At 50.6% G+C, this 22,645-nt stretch overlaps 1 protein-coding gene across 5 annotated transcripts in view; it reads left to right on the forward strand.

The window, feature by feature from the left end:
* TBL1X (transducin beta like 1 X-linked) overlaps positions 1-22,645 on the forward strand; it is a 243,911-nt gene that overhangs the window by 189,669 nt on the left and 31,597 nt on the right. For all 5 annotated transcript variants that reach the window (XM_070289705.1, XM_070289708.1, XM_070289707.1 and 2 more), the window contains one exon: positions 21,549-21,694. In XM_070289705.1, the coding sequence (XP_070145806.1) occupies positions 21,549-21,694 (146 nt within the window). The remainder of the gene's footprint in view (positions 1-21,548; positions 21,695-22,645) is intronic.

Raw genomic sequence — 22,645 nt, forward strand, 5'->3', positions numbered from 1 at the left:
CTGAGCGACTGAACTGAACCTGATATGCTTAGTCCCTAAGTCATGTCCAGCTCTTTGCGACCCCATGGACTGTAGCCTGCCAGGCTCCTCTGTCCGTGAGACTTACCAGGCAAGAATACTGTAGTGCATTGCCATGCCTTCCTCCAGCGGATCTTTGCCACCCAGGGACCGAACCCAAGTCCTCTGAGTCTCCTGCGTGGGCAGTCAGGTTCATTACCGTTGCCCCACCTGGGAAGGCAGAAGCTAAAACTCCACGTGCATTGATTTGCATGGGTATTCATGCAAATTCACCCAAGGTATTCATGGCTTGGGGGAAGTATTTCCCCCACCTCTAGCGCTGTGACCGACATCTGCACACCGGGAAAAACAGAGAGCCCTTAATCAAAACCATTTGACGACTGTGGTGGTAGCTTTGACAGCAAACCAGAAACTCGAGTGAGAAATTCAGTTTCCCTAATGTTTTGTCAGGTGCTACCAGGCTGGGTGTCCCCAGTGGCTGTCATTTGAAACACTTTAGACAATAAAAGCAGCCTTTGGTTAGGGTGCAGATGGCAGAAATTCATTTCGCATATATCAGAAATCAACACGATGGTGCATTTCTCTGCGTATTGTGGGGATTTTGAAACGTTCGCGCCTGACGTGCTGTGGTCCATGGGTGTCTCAAAAGAGCCTCGGGTACGAGTTAGCGACTCAACACGACAACAAAAAGACCCTCGAGGGACTTCCCTGGTGGTCCAGTGGTTAAGACTTCACCTTCCAACGCAGGGGTTGTGGGTTCGATCCCTGGTTGGGGAGCCATGTGCCTCGAGGCCAAAAATCCCGGAACATAGAACGGAAGCAACATGGTAAGACTTTGAATAAAGACTAAAAAATTAAATGAACACCTTTGAATAAGATTGGAAACTCCTTATACAGTGAAATATGCTTCCTGCTTTGTCACGGTTCATGCTCAAGAGGCTAATCTGTTATGCATATCTGTTGCCTACGTTAGCACAGCCATACCTGCTGTCTCCTGCAAGGAGCGCTGGTGGTTTTCAAACGTAAGCACCTACACATGCGACGCGTGCTATTTTCTGTTGTGGTTCAGTTGCTCAGTCGTGTCTGACTCTTTGCGGACCCCATGGACTGCAGCATGCCAGGCCTCCCTATCCATCACCGACTCCTGGAGCTTGCTCAAACTCCGCCGAGTCAGTGATGCCATCCAGCCGTCTCATCCTCTGTCATCCCCTTCTCCTGCCTTCCATCTTTCCCAGCGTCAGCGTCTTTTCCAGTGAGTCTGCTCTCCGCATCAAGTGGTCAAAGTATTGGCGCTTCAGCTTCAGTATCAGCCCTTCCAGGGAGTATTCAGGGTTGATGTCCTTTAGGATGGACTGGTTTCGAGCCCATATCTGCACTCATGTGACTGGCCAGGTAGAATCAGGCATGTTTCATTTGGTTTACATAATACCCACATCTCTCTATATTACCCTTGTGAATACATGTTACATAGCCAGACTCTTGAGGTTCTCAATGGAAGGTAGATGGCATTTTTTCATTCATTTCTTGGAGCTTCTGTTAAGAGAACGCTTAGAAAGTTTTGCTGACCACGTAGCACACACATATGTCCTGTCTTGCCCCCCGACCCCACCACGGCAGATTTAGAGTAAGATTTAGGTGGCATTTTCCCTCCACAGGCAAGTCCAAGCACAGAGCTGAAGGATGGTTCTGTTCTGAACACACAGAGGTATGTATGGCTCTGCAGAAATGTTCCTGAGCAGTGTGAGAATTATGCATATTGGTGGTCCAGGGATTAAAAATCCATCTGCGGTTTGACAGCGGTTTGATCCCTGGCCCGGGAATATCTCACATGGTGGAATTCACTTGACAAGTGCTTCCCTGGTGGCTCAGTGATTTAAAAAAAAGCCTGCCTGCCAGTACAGGAGACCTGGGTTTGATCCCTGGGTGGGGAAGATCCCCTGGAGAAAGAAAGGCATCCCACTGCAGTATTCTTGCCTGGAGAATCCCATGGACAGGGGAGCCTGGTGGGCTACAGTCCACAGGGTCACAAAGAGTCAGACACGACTGAATGGCTTTCACGTAGATGCTGTGTGCCTAGGTGATGCTCACACACTGATCAGAAATGAGGAAAGCTGAAGGTTTGAGTCAGGTGACCCATCAGCTGAATGTCACTCCCTGGTTTTGACACTGTCCTACGGCAAGAGAAGATGTCACCGTTGAAGGTGGCTGGGTGAAATGACTCCACTGTTTTCACAGCTTCCTTTGAGCTTGTGATCATCTTGAAATTACTAAAATGAAAAAAGAGCAGAGAAATCATGACTGTGCGCTTCCATGCTCTGCAGAGCTTTGCCTATGAGACGGAGAAGGTGGCCAGTGATACAAATGCAGCTGAGACATTTCAATTAAGATTTTTTCAGGTCGTTAGTCAAGGCGCAGGCTTCGGTTCTGATGGAGCGTCTTTTGTATAATGAGTTTGAGCGTTACCGTGTGTGCTTAGAAGCGGATAGCCACACAGCCATTCTGGGGCTTTTGGCAACAGAAAAATAATAGAGTCATCTGAAGGTGAGCAGCGGTTGTTGTGTATCCAGAGTCAGATTTTTGCTTCCTTGGTAATTCAGCAGACTCCAGTGCACATCATAGACCAGGCTCACCTTGCTGGCTCCTCCTGGGACATTGTCGTGAGAAGCCGTTCTGCATTTGATTGGCACCGTAGTCGCTGGACAGGCTGTATCGTTAGCAGAAGGATAAAGGTCCATAGTCAGGGACTTGCCCTGGTGGTGTCGTGGGTAGGAATCCACCCGCCAGTGCATGGAACCCATGTTCGATCCCTGGTCCGGAAAGATGCCACATGCTGGAGAGCCACTAAGCCCTTGGGCTGAAATGAGTTAGCCCACGTGCCCCTCGAAACCGTGCTCTTGCAACAGAAGAAGCCACTGCAATGAGGAGCTCAGGCACTGTCCCTCGAGAGTAGCCGCTGCTGGCCACAGCCAGAGAAAAGCCCGCCCACAGCACCGAAGACCCGTCCCAGCCGAAAATCAGGAAATATTTTAATGGTGTTCTTCGGGGTTCTTCTGCACTCCGGGTCCCGTGTCTTGCCAGCTTTTCAATATCCCCTTCGTGGTCTTCACCTTGCAGATTTCTCCTAGGTGGGCAGAGTTTGAGGGTCTTAATCGCTTGGATTGATGCTTTTGAGCTGTGGTGTTGGAGAGGACTCTTGAGAGTCCCTTGGCCGGCAAAGAGATCCAACCAGTCCATCCTAAAGGACATCAGTCCTAAATGTTCATTGGAAGGACTTGATGCTGAAGCTGAAACTCCAATCCTTTGGCCACCTGATGCGAAGAACTGGCTCATTTGAAAAGACCCTGATGCTGGGAAACATTGAGGGCAGGAGGAGAAGGGGACGACAGAGGATGAGATGGTTGGATGGCATCACCGACTTGATGGACATGAGTTTGAGTAAGCTCCGGGAGTTGGTGATGGACAGGGAGGCCTGGCGTGCTGCGGTCCATAGGGTCGCAAAGAGTCGGACACGACTGAGCAGCTGAACTGAACTGAATCTCTTGGAGGGACTCTGAATGGTCAGAACAGCATGCATTATCTAAAGACGCTCAACCTTTCCTAGAGGCCAGGCTTCCTGAACCTCAGCACTGTTGACGTATGGGCTGGGCGGCTATGCTGAATTGTAGGTTCTTAAGACTGCATCCCTGGACCCCACCCACTGCGTGACAGGAATGCCCTGCCCCCTTGCCCTCCATGGTGACAACCAAAGATGTCTCTGCCCTTTACCAAATGTCCCTCTGAGGGCAGAACCACCCCTGGTTGCGAACCACTGATAACACGTCCTTCAATTGTGGGATGTGTTTCTTCAGTTAGTTTTTATTGCAAAGTGGAGTTGTAACGAGATTCTCATTTCTCCCTTCTTTTTCGTCTCGGGCTACATTTTGATTCTTTCTGCAGAACGCAAGTGAACTCTTTAACAGTGGTCCTGGTGGTCCCTGCTTTTACTAAATTTTTCCACAGTATTTTTCCCCTCAAGGAAGGGGGGGACCTTCTGCCAATACTGTTTCCAGCAGATAATAAAATAATTGGGAGTAGCTGGCTTCAATCCGGGTTTTGTTTTTCTTTGGGTTTTGTTTTTTGGGTTTTTTTTTTTTTTTTGGACTCCCGGTGAGGAGATTAGATAACCAGGAAAAGGGTGTTACTCTTAACATTCGTGAATAATTGCGTCTCCAGAAATGATTCAGCAGCGTTGCCCTCTAATTTCAGCAGCTGACAGGTCACCCTGTAGGCTCCTCTGTGTTTCCTGGGAGCTTGGACTGCCTTCTTATGCTAGACACGTTCCCCCCGCCGCCCAGATTCAGGAAGGCATTTTAATGGTTCAGCTAGCTTAATTTAAACCCAGGTTCAGGGCTCATTGTTCAGCTGAGCCGCTAAAAATACTTCTCTGACTGCGGTGGCGTTTTTACATTGCTAATGTTGTCCCCATTTAAAGAGAGAATCCTTATGAAACGGTAAAGGCAAGCACTTCTGTGAGGCAGTGGTAGTCTTTGCTTTAGAAAGCATACAGGAAAACATTCGTTTCATCAGATAATAAATAAGGAATACCTGAATGGTTTGTCCTCATGAGCGCAGGGTAGAAGTAATTTAAAAGCAGGTGAGGGAAATCCCTGGTGGTCCAGTGGCTAGGACTTGGCGTTTTCACTGCTGGGACCGGGGTTCGATCCCCAGTTGGGGATCTACAGTCTTGCAAGCTGTGAGGAAGGAAAGGGAGAGAGGGAGCAAGGAATTAAGTCAGGTGAAACAGAAACGTCTCATTTCTTTGTTTCCAGTTCTTTGGTGATGTATCCCTGTCTCCTAGATTATCCCTAGGCTCTATGATTTGCTAGGAGTCACAGAATTTGGGCTTCCCTGGTAGCTCGGTTGCTAAAGAATCTGCCTGCAATGCAGGAGACCCCGGTTTGATTCCTGGGCCGGGAAGATCCACTGGAGAAGGGATAGGCTACCCGCTCCAGTATTCTTGGGCTTCCGTTGTGGCTCAGCTGGTAAACGAAGAATCCGCCTGCAATGCGGAAGACCTGGGTTCGATGCCTGGGTTGGTAAGATCCCCTGGAGAAGGGATAGGCTACCCACTCCAGGATTCCTGCCTGGAGAATTCCATGGGGTCACCAAGCATTGGATACAGCTGAGCGACTTTCACAGAATTTGGTAACCGTTCCACTCGCAGTGGGTTACAGCAAAAAGATACGGATTATAACCTTCGTAGTGGTATATGGGGTACTTGAGGTTGCTGAGATCGTGGAAGTGTTCTCAGTGAAGTAAATAAGGTTAATCATGTGAGGTGCTGCATATGTGAGCTGACCTTATTGCGTAGTTCTTCCACAATGTATATCCACGTGTCACATCATCACCGTGTATACCCCAAACTTACACTTTGTTACATGGCACTTAAGTCCCAGGAAAAGTCAATCGAAAAGATCAACAGGTTCATCAAAGTCGGTGCTACGTCTCCATTTTTGTTACATCCCTCTTAATCATATAGATTGAGTGTATATTTTGTTTGTTCGGCTTGTTTATACAGTATCCAGTGGAGCCCTTTGTTTGAATTGATAGCTTCAGTTTTTCTCCATTGAGATATAATCCGTACGTGGGTGCCAAGTGACTCTCGGTGACTCTGGTGAACCTATGGACTGGGGGAATTCTCCAGGCAAGAATTCTCCAGGAGTGGGCTGCCTTGCCCTCCTCCCGGGGATCTTCCCATCCCAGGGATCAAACCTGCATCTCTTAAGTCTCCTGCATTGGCAGGAGGGTTCTTTACCCCTAGCAGCACCTGGGAACAACCCCCACCCCCCTCCCAAGTAAAAAAGAGACAGGTTACAGTCAGCCGAGGGCAAAGTGCGTGGGGTCCAGTCCAGGAGAACCAGGCACAGACTTGCGGGTGTCCCCTCCTGGCTGAGCAGTGTGATGATACCTGGTTCTCCCAGCAGCATGTCTGATGGCAAAGGGGCTGAGCTGCTAGCCTCCCGAGCTTCGCCATCCAGGGTTTTATGTGGACCTGCAACTCTTGTCGAAGGGACAGGAGCACCTGGGCAGACCCAGGCTGTCCACCCAGCCCCAGTCCCCTCCAGGTGGACACCTGCGGTGTGTGGTTGTGTATCGGTCACGTGTGTTTTTACTTCACGTTTGAAAACTCACTGTAAAGAGTGTAGGGGCAGATAAGTAGCTGGAGAATGTGATATCCACGCCTCTCACATAGAAGAGCGTAAAGCACCCCCCAGGAGAGCTTTGTCGGGGCAGGGCTGCACACACCTCCCACAGCAAAGCTTGCCCACATTTCCTTTGCAGGACAGAGCTCAGTCTGGGGGGCCGATCTCCCCTTAGGCCCCTTAGGGCTTTCGAAAGACCCTGCACTGTGTGGGGGTCATCTCATCCCAAACCCTTTTTGACTGGTGCCCATTGCCAACAAGCTCCTCTTCATTCAGAAAAAGAGTGTCTTTCTGAACTGCCCTTTGGGTGTGACGATAACCCACTGAAGCGTAGCAAAACGGAACCGTGGCGCAGTTGCTCTTGATGCATCCCCGAGGTTCACGGTCCTCTCGATTTCCCATGTGGCTGTGGTTGTGCCGTCTTTTCTGAGTGTGCTGCTTTCCGTCGTCCGTGCGGTCAAAGCTCAGATTCAAGGTTTGCCATTCCTGTGCTTGTTTACTTCTCAGAGAATCGGGAGAAAGCAGTTCGCTAGAAAAGCACTGGAGAATCGGCCGAGTGTTTGTAAGTTCTTGTTTAGTCTCCCAGCCACGTCTGATTCTTTCGTGACCCCGTGGACTTTAGCCCCCCACCCCACCCCCCAGGCTCCTCTGTCCGTGGGATTTTTTTGGGCGAGAATGCTGGAGTGGGTTGCCACTTCCTTCGACAGGGAGTCGTCCCAACCCAGGGATCGGACCCGTGTCTCCTGGGTCTCCTGCCTTGGCAGGTGTGTTCTTTGCCACTGAGCCACCTGGGAAGCCTGCATGTAAGTTACACTTGTTTCACTGTGCGTCTTGCTCAGTATAGCCAAATCGTGTCCATGAGTATGGCCATCAGAGAAAGGTTAGGTGCTGTTGAAAAAGTCCTTAAAGCTTCTTAGGCCATTGCTTCCTCCTTTAAAGGGTGGGGACGATACGAAAAAGCCTCAGATGGTTCCCGTTTCCTTTTTTGGCTGAGATGAATTAACCGTGCTTACCATGGTGCCTGTTTCCAAAGTTCATACACCATCACATTTCAGATCTGCCTGCTCTGAAATTCTAATGTGACCTTCAAAGTGTCCAGCTTTGATGTGCTTCATTCTGCCAATCATAGTTCCCTTTCTTCCTTCCAGACTCAGCGAGCCAGTCATCTGGACTGTCAGACACAACACTGTCCTTTTTTCCCCAAGTTTCTGTCTGTAGCCTTAGTGATGTCTTCTCTGTCCACGTCTAAAATGCCACGATCCCCAGGGTGACATCCTTTTTTCTTTCCCTCCCACATCCAGGTCTAGGTTTCTGTCCCTAACTCACGTCTTCTCCGCCAGTCTGGGGGTGGGAGTGGGCGGTCTCTCCCCAGCCTCTCCTCAGATTCCCCCGGTCTGCGGGGCCCACGTCCAGCCTCTCTGTTGCCTTCTGTACTGCTGTGTTCATTGTGTATTTCCCAAGCATTCTTCAACATGATCCCACACTGAGAGCATTGCCATTTCCTGACCACTCTTCCTCCCCTGCAAAGAGGAACTCCCTCTGACCCCGTAACCTCATCCAGGTTTCACGTGAAAATGTCAGAATCACTGTCATCTATTTCTCGTTCACGGTGTCTTTCCGACTGCCTCCATGCCCAGTCCTCTCCCCCTCGCCTTTCTGTCAGCTGGGCACTCCCTGTATCTTATCAGTGTTTCCATCTGTTCCATTGTTTTGTCTGAGTGACTGTAGGTCCCATTTACTAAGCATGAGCTGTGTGCCGGGCATGATTCTCAAGTTCTTGATGAGTCAGACTGTTTCCCCCTAAGATGGAGATGGGGCTTCCCTGGTGGCTCAAGACGATAAAGAGTCTGCCTGCAATGCAGGAGACCCAGGTTCGATCCCTGGGTCAGGAAGATCCCCTGGAGGAGGGCATGGCAACCCACTCCAGTATTCTTGCCTGGAGAATCTCAGTCAGAGGAACCTGGCAGGCTATAGCCCATGGGGTTGCAAAGAGTTGGACACGACCGAGCAACTAACGCTTTCATTTTCTTTTCAAGAAGTAGATACAGCTGCCTCCGTCGTTGACAGGTGAGCGACCCAAAGCATTGAGGAGATAGTGGCTTGCCCAGGAAGACATAGAACTAGAATTCAGAACACACCCTCTGGCTCCAGAATCTTCCACTTAAATGATTTTTCTTCGCTCTTAACGTGGTGGGATGGTTGGTTTCTTTTTCAGCATTAAGTTTGCATTCCTGAGATAAACCCCACATGGCCTGGACATTTTGTCCCCTTCACTGGATTCCGTCTTGTTGATTCTCTGTCTGGCATGTTCATGTCTGTTTTACTAAGGGCGGCTAGGCAGTGATGTTCCTTTCCCAGTATTCTCATTAGGTTTGCACCTTAGGGGTTACACAAGCCGACGGATCAAAAACTGCTTTCCTAAGGACCTGTAGTCTCATAATTTAGGTCTCTCCCCTGGATTAGTTGGCAGAATCTGACTTTAAAAGGTATTGCTTTGGTCTCTATCGCAACCAGTCATTTCTGTCTTTGTGGTCCAAAAGCAGCCATCAAAAGTGCATAGACCATTGAGAGTAGCTGTGTTTCAATAAAACTTTATTTATAATAACAAGCCAGGGGCCAGATTTGGCCCAGAGGATACAGCTTGCAGACTCTTGTCTGAGACGGCCCATAGAATACATATGTTTCTTCCTGTCCAGGGAGCCTGGACGCAGTGTTGGTATCCTGAGTATTTATTACCTCCTTGTCTTTTGAACGTGTCTGTAGCCCTCCCTTGTCTATGCGTGTATTTCCCATCCTTGGTTCTCTTGTACCAGAGACCTCATTTTGCCATATTTGCGTACACCTGAAAGTATTTTGTTAATATTTACTTACATTTTTCCTTAAATTGAAGCAGTTAACGTTTCACTAAATTTTCAAATACGTCTACTATTGTGTTTGCATAATGCACAATTTAAAAAAATAATGATTGTTAAATTTTAAAATATCTACCCCTCATGCTTTGTAAAATTGTTTTGGGTACCATCAGAGGTACGGGCACTCTCCAGGAATCCGATGTGTGCGGATTAAGCAGCTGTCAGGATTTTCAGCTCTACCAAGTGTTTCCCGCTGGCCCTGTTGAGTGGTGGCACCGCCCTAGTGCTAGCATTAGAAGGGGACGCACGAGAGGAGCAAGTCTTTTTCTCCCCACCCAGGGAATTAAACAGGCGTCTTGACACAGGGGCTGCTAAACTCGAGTTGGCGGTGTTCACAGAGGAGCAGGGGAGGGGTGCAGACAGAAGGAGGCATTTGAGCTAGAACTCTTCAGGGGAAAAGGAAGCAGAGCATTTCAAGCAAAATCGTCAAGAGCCCGCATTAACGTTACAAGCCTCAGCAAAAGCCGGCTACACCGTTTAGGGGAGAAGAAGCATCTTGGCAAGAAGTACAAAGTATACAGGATGGGAGGAAGAGGAAGGAAGTGCAGGGGCTCTGGGTCACGGGGAGCAAGTGAAGGCCAGGGTGTCCGACGGGAGGCCCATTGGCTAGTGTTTGAAAATGAAATCTGAAGGCCGTGTGCATCAGGGGTGACTCTCCGCGAAAACAGACTCCACGAGAACAATGTGCATGCTAAGTCGCTTCAGTTATGTCCAACTGCCTCTTTGCGACCCTGTGGACTATAAGCCCACCAGGCTGCCTCTGTCCTTCTCCAGGCGGGGTTACTGGAGAGGGTTGCTGTGTCCACCTCTAGGATCTTCCCGACCCAGGGATCGAACCCGCGTCTCCTGCCTTGGAGGCAAACTCTTTACCGTCTCAGGCGCCAGGGAAGGAAGCCCCAGGCAGAATGGTGGCTGAGACTAATGAGTCACTGGGAGAGCTGCTGATACTGTGTTAGGTGAGAAAGAGCAGGGGTGTGAAATCCTAGGACCGCAAGAATTAAACGTGTAAAAAATCAAGTTACAGAGGTAAGGGGGACTGGAGGAAATTACCCCCGGGTAAGAACAGCAGTTGCATCAAGCATCTAGTGATGTGACTGTTCCCTCTCTCTTCCAAACTGCTTTCTCTGTTTCTCCTCCCCCTAAGTCGTGTGTGTGTTTTTATTATTGTAATTTTTAATGGTGTCATCCATCGTAAATCTCTGTGTTGGCGGTCGTGGTTGAATTCCCCAATTAACAAAATAGTAAATCCAAGCTTTATGAGGGTTCAAGGGCTGTTGGGGGTGATGGGGCCAAAGGGGGCTGGCTGCAAACCTTGCTTCTCTGCATGGCGGCTGGAAGCCAGGGCTGGGGTCTGGGGGAGCGCGCCCCGATGCCCCTTGTGGGCGAGCTGCCTCCCCTCGCAGTTTGTCGGCCCCGGGAGGAAATAGCACCGTGCATTTATAACCTGACTAATGCCTTCTCCTCCTGGAGCCCTCCCAGGTTTGGGAGATATTAAACATCTTGGCAGGCCCGCACTCAGCCGCCACCCCTGGGGTCTGGGCCAGATGTTAGAAGCAAAACCCTATTTTTAACGAGGTCCTCCTGCTATTTCTTTTGGGCGCCTTCCAAGCAGTTCCATTTTACACCAAATTCCACGTGACGGCAGGTCAGTGGGAGTAGGTCTGCAGCTCTGAGAGCAGCCTGCCTGCGCTCAAGTTTTTCTCCAGCAAGATAGTAGAGAATTAGGACAGAAAGCGGGGCTGGGTCTCGGGGCTGGGGGGTGGGGGGAGGAGTTGGTTTAGATGAAATGTAAAGTCAGTGTGCATGTGTGCAGTGATTGCAGATCGCAGAGTCAAAAGCAACTCTGAGCAAAGATTTGTGCTGTTGACCATAAATGAAACTGGGGTTAGCGGTTTTGTGTGGCTTCCCGGACAGAAAAGGTAATCCTCTGGCGAGACAAAGCCATCACATCCAAAAAGAAGTGAACTGATGATAAATTAGCCCGCAAAGATGAGGGGATGGTATCTTATTCTCCTGCCTTGCCTGTTTACAGTGTGAGTGTGTGTGTGTGTGTGTGTGTGTGTCTGTCTGTCTGTCTGTCTGTCTGTCTGTGTCTGTGTGTGTGTGTCTGTGTCTGTCTGTCTCTGTCTCTGTCTGTGTCTGTGTGTCTCTGTCTCTGTCTGTGTCTGTGTGTCTCTGTCTCTGTCTGTGTCTGTGTGTGTGTGTTTTGATTTATTGGACCCAGCTGCCACTTAACTGGGCTTCCCTGGTGGCTCAGATGGTAAAGTGTCTGCCTGTAATGTGGGAGACCTGGGTTCGATCCCTGGGTTGGGAAGATTCCCTGGAGAAGGAAATGGCAACCCACTGCAGTACTCTTGCCTGGAAAATTCCATGGATGGAGGAGCCTGGTAGGCTACAGTCCATGGGGTCACGAAGAGTTGGGACACGACTGAGCGACTTCAGCGGTTCAGCACCTAACTGGGCTCAGTGGTAAAGAATCCACCTGCCAGCATAGGAGTCTTGGATTCGATCCCTGGGTTGGGAAGATCCCCTGGAGAAAGAAATGGCAACCCACTCCAGTATCCCTGTCTGGGAGATCCCATGGACAGAGGCGCCTGGCGGGTTACAGTCCACTGGGTCACAGAGAGTCAGACACAGCTTAGTGACTAAACAACATCAGCCATTTCACCTCCCTCCAACCTCTCTTCCATGTATATTGGTTACCTGTACTCTCGCCAACTCCCCTGCACCTGAATCTCCTGGTCTCCCACACCGAGAGGAAGGCAGGCCGTGTTGCAGGCCTCTGCGGTTCTGTGGCAGAAAACTACGATTCAGGAAGAACGGATGGAGGAGAATGGACAGAGAGTGCTCACTGCTCTGCGTCCAGGGATGCTCCAGAAACAAGGAGGCACTGATCTACCTTAGAATCCACACTTTTGTTTCCAGAGATGATCCCATTGTTAGGTGCCATCCCCGTTTGTTGTTGACTCGCTGAGTCGTGTCCGACTCTTTGCGACCCCATGGACCACAGCACGCCAGGCTTCCCTATCCATCACCACCTCCCGAAGCTTGCTCAAACTCATATCCGTTGAGTCGGTGAGGCCCACCAACCATCTCATCCTCTGTCGTCCTCTTCTCCTCCCACCTTCAGTCTTCCCCAGCATCAGGGTCTTTGTCAAAGAGTTCGCTCTTCCCATCAGGTGGCCAAAGGATTGGGGCTTCAGCTTCAGCATCAGTCCTTCCAGTGAATATTCAGCACTGATCTCCTTTAAGAGGGACTGGTTGGAGCTCCTTGCAGTCCAAGGGACTCTCAAGAGTCTTCTCCAGCACCACAGTTCAGAAGCATCAGTTGTTTGGCGCTCAGCCTTTTTTTATTGTCCAGCTCTCACATCCGCACACGACTGCTGGAAAAAATCACAGCTTTGACTGTTGAGACCTCTGTCGGCAAAGCACCATCTCTGGTTTTCCATGCGCTGTCTACGTTTGTCATGGCGCTTCTTCCAAGGAGCAAGCGTCTTCATTTCACGGCTGCAGTCACCATCTGCAGTGATTTTTGAACTGGGCTTCCATCCGCATAGCCAGTTGGAATGGATGAGTGTCCTGACCAGTGGCTGCTTGACATTCACTGATTGTAGGGTTGGACCGATGGCCAGAGCCAGTGGGCTCTCTCTCTCTCTCTCTCTCTCTCTCTCTCTCTCTGAGAGGTGGCTCTCGTGAAAATCACGTTACAGACCTCCCAGGCACACAGACTCTAACTCTCGTCTGTCCAGTGGGCAGCGTTCCCACTGAGCTGCTCGCTCACCCTCGTTTCCATAAAGCTGTAGTCTCAGTTCCTGTCTATTTCTCGGTGATGTGGCCCCTGGTGCGATAAGCTTTCTTGTATCCCCGGCAGCGTGACATGGCCCGGCCCCTTCCCACAGGAACTGCAAGTCACGGGTTCTTGGTGGCCTTAATCTCTGTGTGACGTCACTCACTCACCTCCATAAATCAAGATCTCGCGGGTTCAGTTGGGACGATGAGGTCGTTCCTTCCTCTGTATAGAATTGAAAGGGACCTTGGCGATCAGCTAATTCCACCTGTTTTGTTGGTTAGAGAAGGAAGCTAATGAGGGCAGGCCCAGGCTGGTGAAGTGTGTTCTCTCCACAAATAGAAAGTTGTTCAGTTGCTCAGTTGTGTCCGACTCTGTGACCCCATGGACTGCGGCACGCCGGGCCTCCCAGTCCATCACCATCTCCCAGAGTTTGCTCAGACTCATGTCCATTTGAGTTGATGATTCCATCCGGCCACCTCATCCTCTGTCGCCCCCTTCGTAATAAAAAGGAACTGTAGCAAATGCATGGAATGTTGTTCAAAGACTTAGCAACTGCACACCAACACACCCTCTGGTGACAAGCAGAGGTGTTCCAGGTGTTGCCCCCGTCTCCCTCTGGCTGACAGAAGTGCCCACACTTCACAACCAGGAACCACCGTTGTACACCAAGGGAGCAGAGTCTTAAGCAGAGGTGTCCTGCAGGAAAGTGGTATATATGCTTCTCGCAAAGGCAGCCTGGTGAGGTATAGTGAGAGATGGCCAAGCTTCTTATGGCAGGAAATGAGAGGTTTGCAGGGCTACGTTTGGGTCTGCAGACTCTTCACTGCTTTTGAGATTGAGAGGGAGTCCTCGGTTCCTCGTGTCAGATCAGCCAGGTTACCGTGACGGCCTTGGGTCCTGTCGACTAGCACCTAGAAAGCTCTACTACTGCCGGCTGACACTTAGGGAAGTACTCGGTGAACGGCGGCTACTGATGCCGTCACCTTGTCAATCACACAGAGCAGAAGGCGCATCTCAGGGCCTTTCCGGCTGCCGTGACAAAAGGCTGCAGACCGAGAGGCTCGTAAACACGAACAGTTTGTTTCTTACCATTACGGAGAATAGGAATTCCCAGGTGCCGGTGGAGTCACTGCGGGCTGCTGAAAGGCCAGGAAGGTGTTGTGGGAAGAAAGTTGTATGTGGTCTTGCAGATAACAGTCATGAACTGAGTGTTTGCCGTGTCGATGTTTGGACACTAACCCCATTCGTGAGGACCCCACCCTCGTGTCCTAATCACCTCCTTGACACCACCACCTTCAGTTCAGTTCCGTTCAGTCACTCAGTCGTGTCCGACTCTTTGCAACCCCATGAACCACAGCACACCAGGCCTCCCTGTCTGTCACCAATTCCTGGAGTTTACCCAAACTCATGTTCATTGAGATCCAAGCATTTCATCCTCTGTTATCCCCTTCTTCTCCTGCCCTCAATCTTTCTCAGCATCAGGGTCTTTCCCAGTGAGTCAGCTCTTCGCATCAGGTGACCAAAGTATTGGAGCTTCAGCTTCAGCATCAATCCTTCCAATGAACACCCAGGACTGATCTCCTTTAGGATGGACTGGTTGGATCTCCTTGCAGTCCAAGGGACTCTCAAGAGTCTTCTCCAGCACCAGAGTTCAAAAGCAGACACCACCACCTGACGGAGTGCATTTTCAGCATATGAATGTTGGGAGACAGGCGTTTAGTCCATAGCAGTAAGAAAGGGCAGAATGGATGCGGGGTAGACTGACACTTGCTTTCGTGTGGTCTGTGTCTGCGGGTCCATATATATATATTTGCACACACGTCTGTGGTACACATATATATACATACATACGTTCGTACATATGTGTATATATGGGCTTCCCAGGTGGCACAGTTGGTAAAGAATCCACCTGCCAGTGTAGGAGATGCCAGAGGCGTGGGTTCGATACCCTTGGGTCAGGATGTTATCCCCTGGAGGAGGCAATGGCAACCCACTGTAGTATTCTTGCCTGGAGAATCCCATGGACAGAGGAGCCTGGCGGGCTGCAGTCTAAGGGGTCGCAAAGAGGTGGACACAGCTAAGCTACTGAACACACAGACACATAAGTGTGTATATACAATATACACGTAATAGTCAAGTTGGCACACGTTTCCTATAAAGGAGCATATCCTAAATATTTTTGACTTTGTGGCCCATCTGGAGGAGGGCATGGCAACCCACCTCAGTATTCTTGCCTGGAGAATCCCCATGGATAGAGGAGCCTGCCGGGCTACAGTCCCTGGAGTCGCAAAGAGTCAGACACGACGGAGCAGTGAACACTTTCACTTGCGGCCCATACTGTGTGTCTTGCAATGACTCAGCTCTGCCGTTGCAGTGTGAAAGCATCCACAGATAGCGTATCAACTCATGGGCAACAACTGCTCCAATAAAACTTGATTGATAAACACAGGCAGCGTGGGCCCTGGGCTGTATATCCCTGGTCTAGACAATTTTCATATCGTGCCCGCCGGCTTTGGATAGCTGTCAGTATTCCCAGTATTGAGTCTATGAAGTCCTTAATAAAGACTCTGCATTTAATGCCTCAAACAAATGCCTGTAATGCTGCCTTTAATGTTAAGAGTTGGACATGCTTGGTCGTGTGCAACTCTTTGTGACCCCATGGACTACACCGTCGACGGGATTCTCCAGGCCAGGATACCAGAGTGGGTAGCCTTTCCCCTCTCCAGGGGATCTTCCCAACCAAGGTGCCTTTGTTTCAGCTGAAGGTGGACCACCGGCCTCACAGCTGCCCGAATATTATATGTCTGCCTTTCTCCGCTGAATAACCAGTGTTTCCAAGGGCCAGTGAGTGATTCTTCAGCAGGTTCTGCTGATGAATCAGGCCAACATTTAATTGGGCAGGATGGTTCACTGCACAGCTCGAATGGTTTGGGAGGCCATTTGTGAAAGAGGTCTGGCTTAGTGGTTTAGCAGTGGTTTAGTTTTTAATCTGTTTGGGTTGCCTAGTGGGTGAGGCACATCCATGCCCACGCTGCTTTCCTAGCACCTGTCACCCCAAATGGGAAGAACAGTGCTCTTCAAGATCTTATTATTTTTAACGTATTGTTTGTGTTGAGGCATAGTGGATCTATAGTGTGTTAGTTTCAGATGTATAGCACCAGATCTTTTTTTTCAATGTATTGTTTTTATTGAAGGATAGTTGATCTACAGTATGTGTGTGTTTGGGGTGTTTAGCAAGTGAAAGTGAAAGTCGCTCAGTTGTGTCCAGCTCTTTTCGACTCCATGGACTCTGGGATTCTCCAGGCCCGTATACTGGAGTGGGTGACCTTTCCCTTCTGCAGGGGATCTTCCCAACCCAGGGATGGAACCCAGGTCTCCCGTACTGCAGGCGGATTCTCTACCAGCTGAGCCACCAGGGAAGCCCCATAAATGTATACGTATATTCTTTTTAAACTTCTGTCACTTTATAGGTTATTGCACGGTATTGACTGTCGTCGTGTGTGCCTTGCAGTAGGTCCTTGTTGGTTATCTGTTCTCTGAATGGTATTGTGTCTCTGTTAATCCCAGACTGCTAATTATCCCTTCCCTACCTTCCCCTTTAGTAACCACAAGTTTGTTTTCTAAATCTGGATGTCTGTTTCTGTTTGGTAAATAAGTACATTAGTGCTTTTTTTTTTTAAGAGCCTCTATATACAGGTGATATCATTTGGCTTTTGTCTTTCTCTGTCTGACTCACTTCGCTTAGTATGATAGTGTCCAGTTCCATCCACGTTGCTGCAAATGGCATTGTTTCATTGCTTTTCTTGGCTCAGTAAGATTCCATTTTCTCTATGTACCGTGTCTTCTTTATCTGTTCACCTGTTGATGGACTTCTCCGTTGTTTGCATGTCTTGCCTATTGTAAATAATGCTGCAATGGACAGATGGGGTGCATACTTAACTCTTGATGGTCTTGTTGTGCCTTATAGAAAATGTAGTATAAATCTTTCCCTTCCTGGATTAGACACTGAAGAATCCGCCTGTAGTGCAGGAGACCTGGGTTTGATCCCTGGGTTGGGAAGATCCCCTGAAGGGGAGGGCATGGCAACCCACTCCAGTATACTTTCCTGGAGAATCCCATGGACAGAGGAGCCTGGCGGGCTACAGTCCACGGAGGTCACAAAGAGTCAGACACGACTGAGTGGCTAAGCACATGGAAACCTTTCCCATCTTAGCATGCTTATCCCCTTTTTTCCTCTTCAGAAATACTCTGACTTCACCTGGTTATCCGCCCGTGCCCCCGGCCCCCCCATTACTGTGTGTTTCCTGAATTCGCTGGCTTGCTTTTTAGTGACAGCAATCCACCCGTGGTGTTTATAAATGGAGCAGAAGCGTGTAGACCTGAGGACTGTGTCATTAAGGGGCTGTGGTTCCTGTGGGTCTTTGGTTCTCTGCCGTGGCGGGGTTCGTCAGACGTTTTTCAGTTGTCATGACTGAGGAAGGCTTGCTACTAACATCTAGTGTGTAATGAGACGTCCCTATTGGTGCAGTGGTTAGAACCCCACACTTTCACTCCCACAGCCGTGGATTCAGGCCCTGGTTTGGTAACTATGATCATGCGGGGCAGGGCACCATGCAGGGCAGCCAAAAAAAAACCCAAGACAGAAAACAAACATCCAGGGTGTGGAGATCATAGATGCTGCTAAACATCTTGTAATGCCTAGGACACAGCGCTTCTCACAACAAAGAACAGTTTGGTCCCAATGTCACGGTTGAGAAACCTTCCTGAGAAGTGCTTCATCGGGGACGCCTCCTAGGTAGTGGGCACGTCTGCAGGCTTCAGCGACTGCTCCAGTGGACACCAGCGGCAATCACACTGAGCCGTCACGTGGATCAGTCATCCAGGGGCCACCAAGCTCTCTATTCTGCCCCTTTTCACCAACTTCCACGCCTGCCACTGAGCCGGTCCCGAGCGTTTCCGTCTCTGCCTGCTGATACTGTGTTCTTTATTCCTCCGCGTCTTGCTGGGTGGAAGAAGGGGTGTGCAGAAAGCTGAACAGGCTTAAGGCACAGAAGCTACAGGACCGGCAAGCTGCTAGTGAATATGCTCAGTAGCCTTGGAGTCCGATTGGGAGGGGTGGGTGCTGATGCTGGTGGAGGCTGGGCCACCCCAAGGGTAGCATCCTTCCTGGAGATGGCAGTCTTCCAAGGTGACTCCAGACTGAATTTTGCGAGCCTCCCCCCAATACATACGTTTAAACGTAACCTGGGTCCATAGAGTCAAAGCTACGGTTTTTCCCGTAGTCGTGTATGGATATAAGAGTTGGACCATAAAGAAGGCTGAGCGCCAAAGAATTGATGCTTGTAAACAGTGGTGTTGGAGGAGACTCTTGAGAGTCCCTTGGACGGCAAGGAGATCCAACCAGTCCATCCTGAAGAAAATCAACCCTGAGTATTCACTGGAAGGACTGATGCTGAAACTCTTAATGTTTTGGCCACCTGATGTGAAGACTGCCTCACTGGAAAAGACCTTGTTCCTGGGAATGATTGAAGGCAGGAGGAGAAGCAGGCGACAGAGGATGAGATGGTGGATGGCATCACCAACTTAGTGGACATGAGTTTAAGCAAACTCTGGGAGATGGTGAAGGACAGAGGAGCCTGGTGTACGGCAGTCCATGGGTTTGCAGAGTCAGACACAACTGAGCGACTGAACAACTATCCCCAGTTAATACTGGGAAGTTCAGTCGTTAGGAGTTGATCAGGTCCTGAGGATGGGGCCTTTGTGAATGCAGTTGTGCCCTTGTAAGAGGCCCCACAGAGCTTTCTTGCTCCTGAGGTTACGAGGAAAATGTAGTCATGTGTGTGGTCCGTAAAGTGGTTCTCAGCACACACTGAACGTGCCAGTGCCTTGATCTTGGAGTTTAGCCTCCAGAACTGTGAGCAGTAAATGTCTGTGGCTGACACCACGCAGGCTGTGGGATTTTCCTCCAGCAGCTCGAATGGACAAAGACGTACACCAGAAGTGTGACCTCTCTCTGACGACTGCTACTCCATCGGTTGCTGAGAGGTTATTTGTCTGGGGCCCTGGCCATAGTCCACGCTGTGCCCTGGGGCAGTGCTCTGCAGAAGGTGCTACGTGGAATTTTGTGGTGGGCTGAGAGACGGGTGTCCAGCCACAAGCTTGGAGCTAGCGCGTGGCCTGTGTCAGGCCCCAAGGGTGATCTCGGGACCTGATTCATAAAAAGAAGAGAAGGGTGCAAGGGAGAGACTGCAGGCGGTCCTGTGCGTGCTTAGTCATTCAGTCACGTCCGACTCTTTGCGACCCTGTTGGCTCCTCTGTCCGTGGGGATTCTTCAGGAAAGAATACTGGAGTGGGTTGCCATTCCCTTCTCCAGGGAAATGTTCCCAACCCAGGGATCTAACCCAGGGCCTCCCACATTGCAGGCAGATTCTTTAACTGTCTGAGCCAGCAGGGAGGGAAGGTGGTCGTGGGGAGGCTTACATGAATTAGGAAGCGTTCTTCAATTAGAAGCAAAACCTGGTCAGTTGTGGGCACCGTGTCGGAGCTGGCGGGGTGGCGTCTTGTCACTACCCCAGTGGGCGTGGTCCTGCTCTGGACCTCGTGACGACACCAGGAGGGAAGCAGATGACTCTCAGTCCTACATCCTGTCCCATCTGCTGATGGAGACACGGATAAGGAGATGGAAAAAGTCAGTGAGCCAGATGGTCACCCGGGAAGAATTCTACAAGCCAGAAGCGATGGTGGCCCAGAGTACGTAGGAAGGGAGTCCATGAGGTTGGGGCGTCTCTCAGCCAGTGATACCCACTCGGTCCTTCTCTGTCTGCTGACCCAGGTTTTTCTCGTGCACCCTTGCCGGAAACTGGATGAGAGAGCTTGGAGATTAAGACTCTGTGTGTGGTGGCGGAGATGCAAAGAATAAGGTCGTTGGTGAAGACGGGGGTGGATGTTTCTGTTGTGGCAGGAGTGGTTAGGGCAAAGGAGGGCCAGAGAGAGAACAAGTAAGAAGGAAAAACAGAAGGCCGATTTGCAGAGGGCCTTTCTGTGCTCATGCCCTTCCAACAACAGGAGCACAGGGACCCTGTGTTGGAGAGGGGCCTCCAAGGTGCTCTCCTGCACAGTCTCATGTAGGTGGTTCCAGCTTGTAAAGAAATAACATGGGAAGTTAATAGCAGGCTCTACAGTATTACTCTGGAAATAAATATGAATCAAGCGCCTATTGCATGTATTCTTAATAATCAGGCCATGAGGAGGAGGGGTGAGGGAAGAGAAAGGGAAGTTTGCAGACAGGGCTCTCCTTGCCTGGAGCAACACTGCCATCTTGCGGGCCGTTCTGTGTGTTGCAGAGGCTGGCTGTGTTTGTTGACCCAGATGGAGGCTGGGGGATCTGGGGGCGGGCAGCCCATCATCCGGCTGATGAAGGGGGTGTCCTAGGAAAGTGAAGTGGGGAGGCGGTGTGCAGGTTCCCCCGTGAGACTCCCCCCCAACCCCTCTACCCACCCCAGCATGTAGGATGAGCTGGTCTTGATGGGAAGATGTTCACAAGTGATGGCAGTGGGTTGCCCGGGACCCCCCAACAGGTGACAGCAGAGGGGAAACTTATGCCTCAGACCATTCCCTCCCCATCCAGAAGGCCCCCGAAAACCTCCTTCCTGGCCCTGCAGCCTCCTTCATTGACACGGGCCTCGTTTGTTACAGCAGTCTCCGTCTTTGAATCGCGCCTCGTTCGTTACGTGTGGTCACCGGCCCAGTCTTTCTCCCTGCATATTTTCATCCAAGCAGCTTCCTGCACGCCTTTTCCGTGAGCACCTTTCACCTGCCCAGTGTTGTCAGTGGGTTCATGCTGAGGCATTTGACGAGGGTGCTGCAGGGGCTTTGCGGGTGTGGGGGACCCTTCATCCCTTAGCCAAGGGTGGGGAGGGGGTCATGCCCAGTTCCGTAAAGCGACTCAAGGTTACCCCGCGATGGGTGCAGAACCGCCTCATGTTTCTTCCCACGGTTGGTGATGAGCTTCATTTGCCCCGAACGCTGGGAGGAGGCTGGCTCCTGCCAGCAGACATCAGCGTGAGCTTCTGGAAGGAGCCGTGCGGAACCCAGGCACACAGAGCCTGGAGTCCAACTTCTGTAACGTCTACCCCAGGGCAGACTGTGGCCTCTGTTTTGCTTTTAATAATGCTGGAAAGGGTTGGGTATGGGGGAGGGGGAACTTCCCCGGCAGTCCAGTGCTTAAGACTCCTGAGCTCTCAGTGCAGGGGTGGGATGGAGCCATGGGTTCGATCCCTGGTCCAGGAACTAAGGTCCCACTTGCTGCGCTTGGTAGCCAAAAAATATTTTTTAAAAAATAAGTTGTTTCTTTGTTTAAATAATAATAATGGCACTGGAAAGCCTCTGCTTGCTTGCTTTCTTCTCTCTCTCTTTTTTTTAAAGCTTTTTTACCAGCTGTTCCAGGCAGTCACACCTTGGTCTGCCGTCTGTCTCTGGGACACGGCCCACACCAGAGGCTGGGCGTCCTATGACCACGAACCCACCCCCTGCCCCGTACTCCTTAGGCGCATCTGACCTCCCAGGGGTGCGTGCTACAAGTCCAGGCCTCACGGAACCCCACCCACCCACGCACCCTCCTACCCCACCTCCCATGCGCTTCTGCAGGTTTCTCCCACTCGGCGTTCACATTCGGTATCGAGAGCCATATCAGCCAGTCCAACATCAACGGGACGCTAGTGCCGCCCGCCGCGCTCATCTCCATCCTGCAGAAGGGCCTGCAGTATGTGGAGGCCGAAATCAGCATCAACGAGGTAACGTGGGCCCTCCCCCGGGGGGTGGGCACGCGGGGGAGCAGGACGGGGCCCCTGCAGCACGCTGCCGCCCCGGGGAGCCTGGGCGCTCTGGGAAGACCCTAGCGAGGGAGCTCCCCACAGCCTCTCCCAGTGCGTTAGGGTCCCGTCTTCCCTTATGCTAGCCCTTTTCCCAGCAGGGATCCCGGTGCTGTGACACCCGAGGAGCCAGCTCCTGAGGCCCCGTAGATGGCTGTGGACTGGTTGGTCGTGGTGGTATCACTGAGAGAGGCAATGCCTAGGCAGGTTGACAAGAAGTCCGGAGTTGCTGTGGAGCAGGAGGAGGAGGAGGAGAAAGGGACCTGGGGTGCTCAAGGTGAAGATAGGGGCCTGGAATTCTCAAGGAGGAGGAAAGACAAACATCTTTTTTTTTTTTCCCCCCCTTGACACTTCCTTAAGTCTTAGTCACATAAAACGTTTTTGTTTTTGTTATTTTTGAGCCTGAACTGATGAATACGTAAACAGCTCACTTTAAACTCTGTCCTAAGGATTATGTAACAACAGTGTATATCTCCTGCTTGAGGACAGTTTCTCCTTCCTGAAAACCCTCTGGCTTATCCTGTTATCTTAGATATGAATTATGGGAGTCGGTCTGGTAAAGTTTTCACAAACTTGAGACATTCTTTTGATTTCTTGTAATAATTAATGAGAAAGAATATAGCTCCCTTGCCAGCACTGGTAACACTCCGTCTAGTCAAGGCTATGCTTTTTCCAGTGGTCATGTATGGATGTGAGAGCTGGACTATAAAGAAAGCTGAGCGCCGAAGAATGGATGCATTTGAACTGTGGTGTTGGAGAAGAGTCTTGAGAGTCCCTTGGACTGCAAGGAGATCCAACCAGTCCATCCTAAAGGACATCAGTCCTGGGTGTTCATTGGAAGGACTGATGCTGAAGCTGAAACTCCAATACTAT

Source organism: Ovis canadensis, chromosome X (assembly GCF_042477335.2).
Source record: "Ovis canadensis isolate MfBH-ARS-UI-01 breed Bighorn chromosome X, ARS-UI_OviCan_v2, whole genome shotgun sequence".
Taxonomy (NCBI): domain Eukaryota; kingdom Metazoa; phylum Chordata; class Mammalia; order Artiodactyla; family Bovidae; genus Ovis; species Ovis canadensis.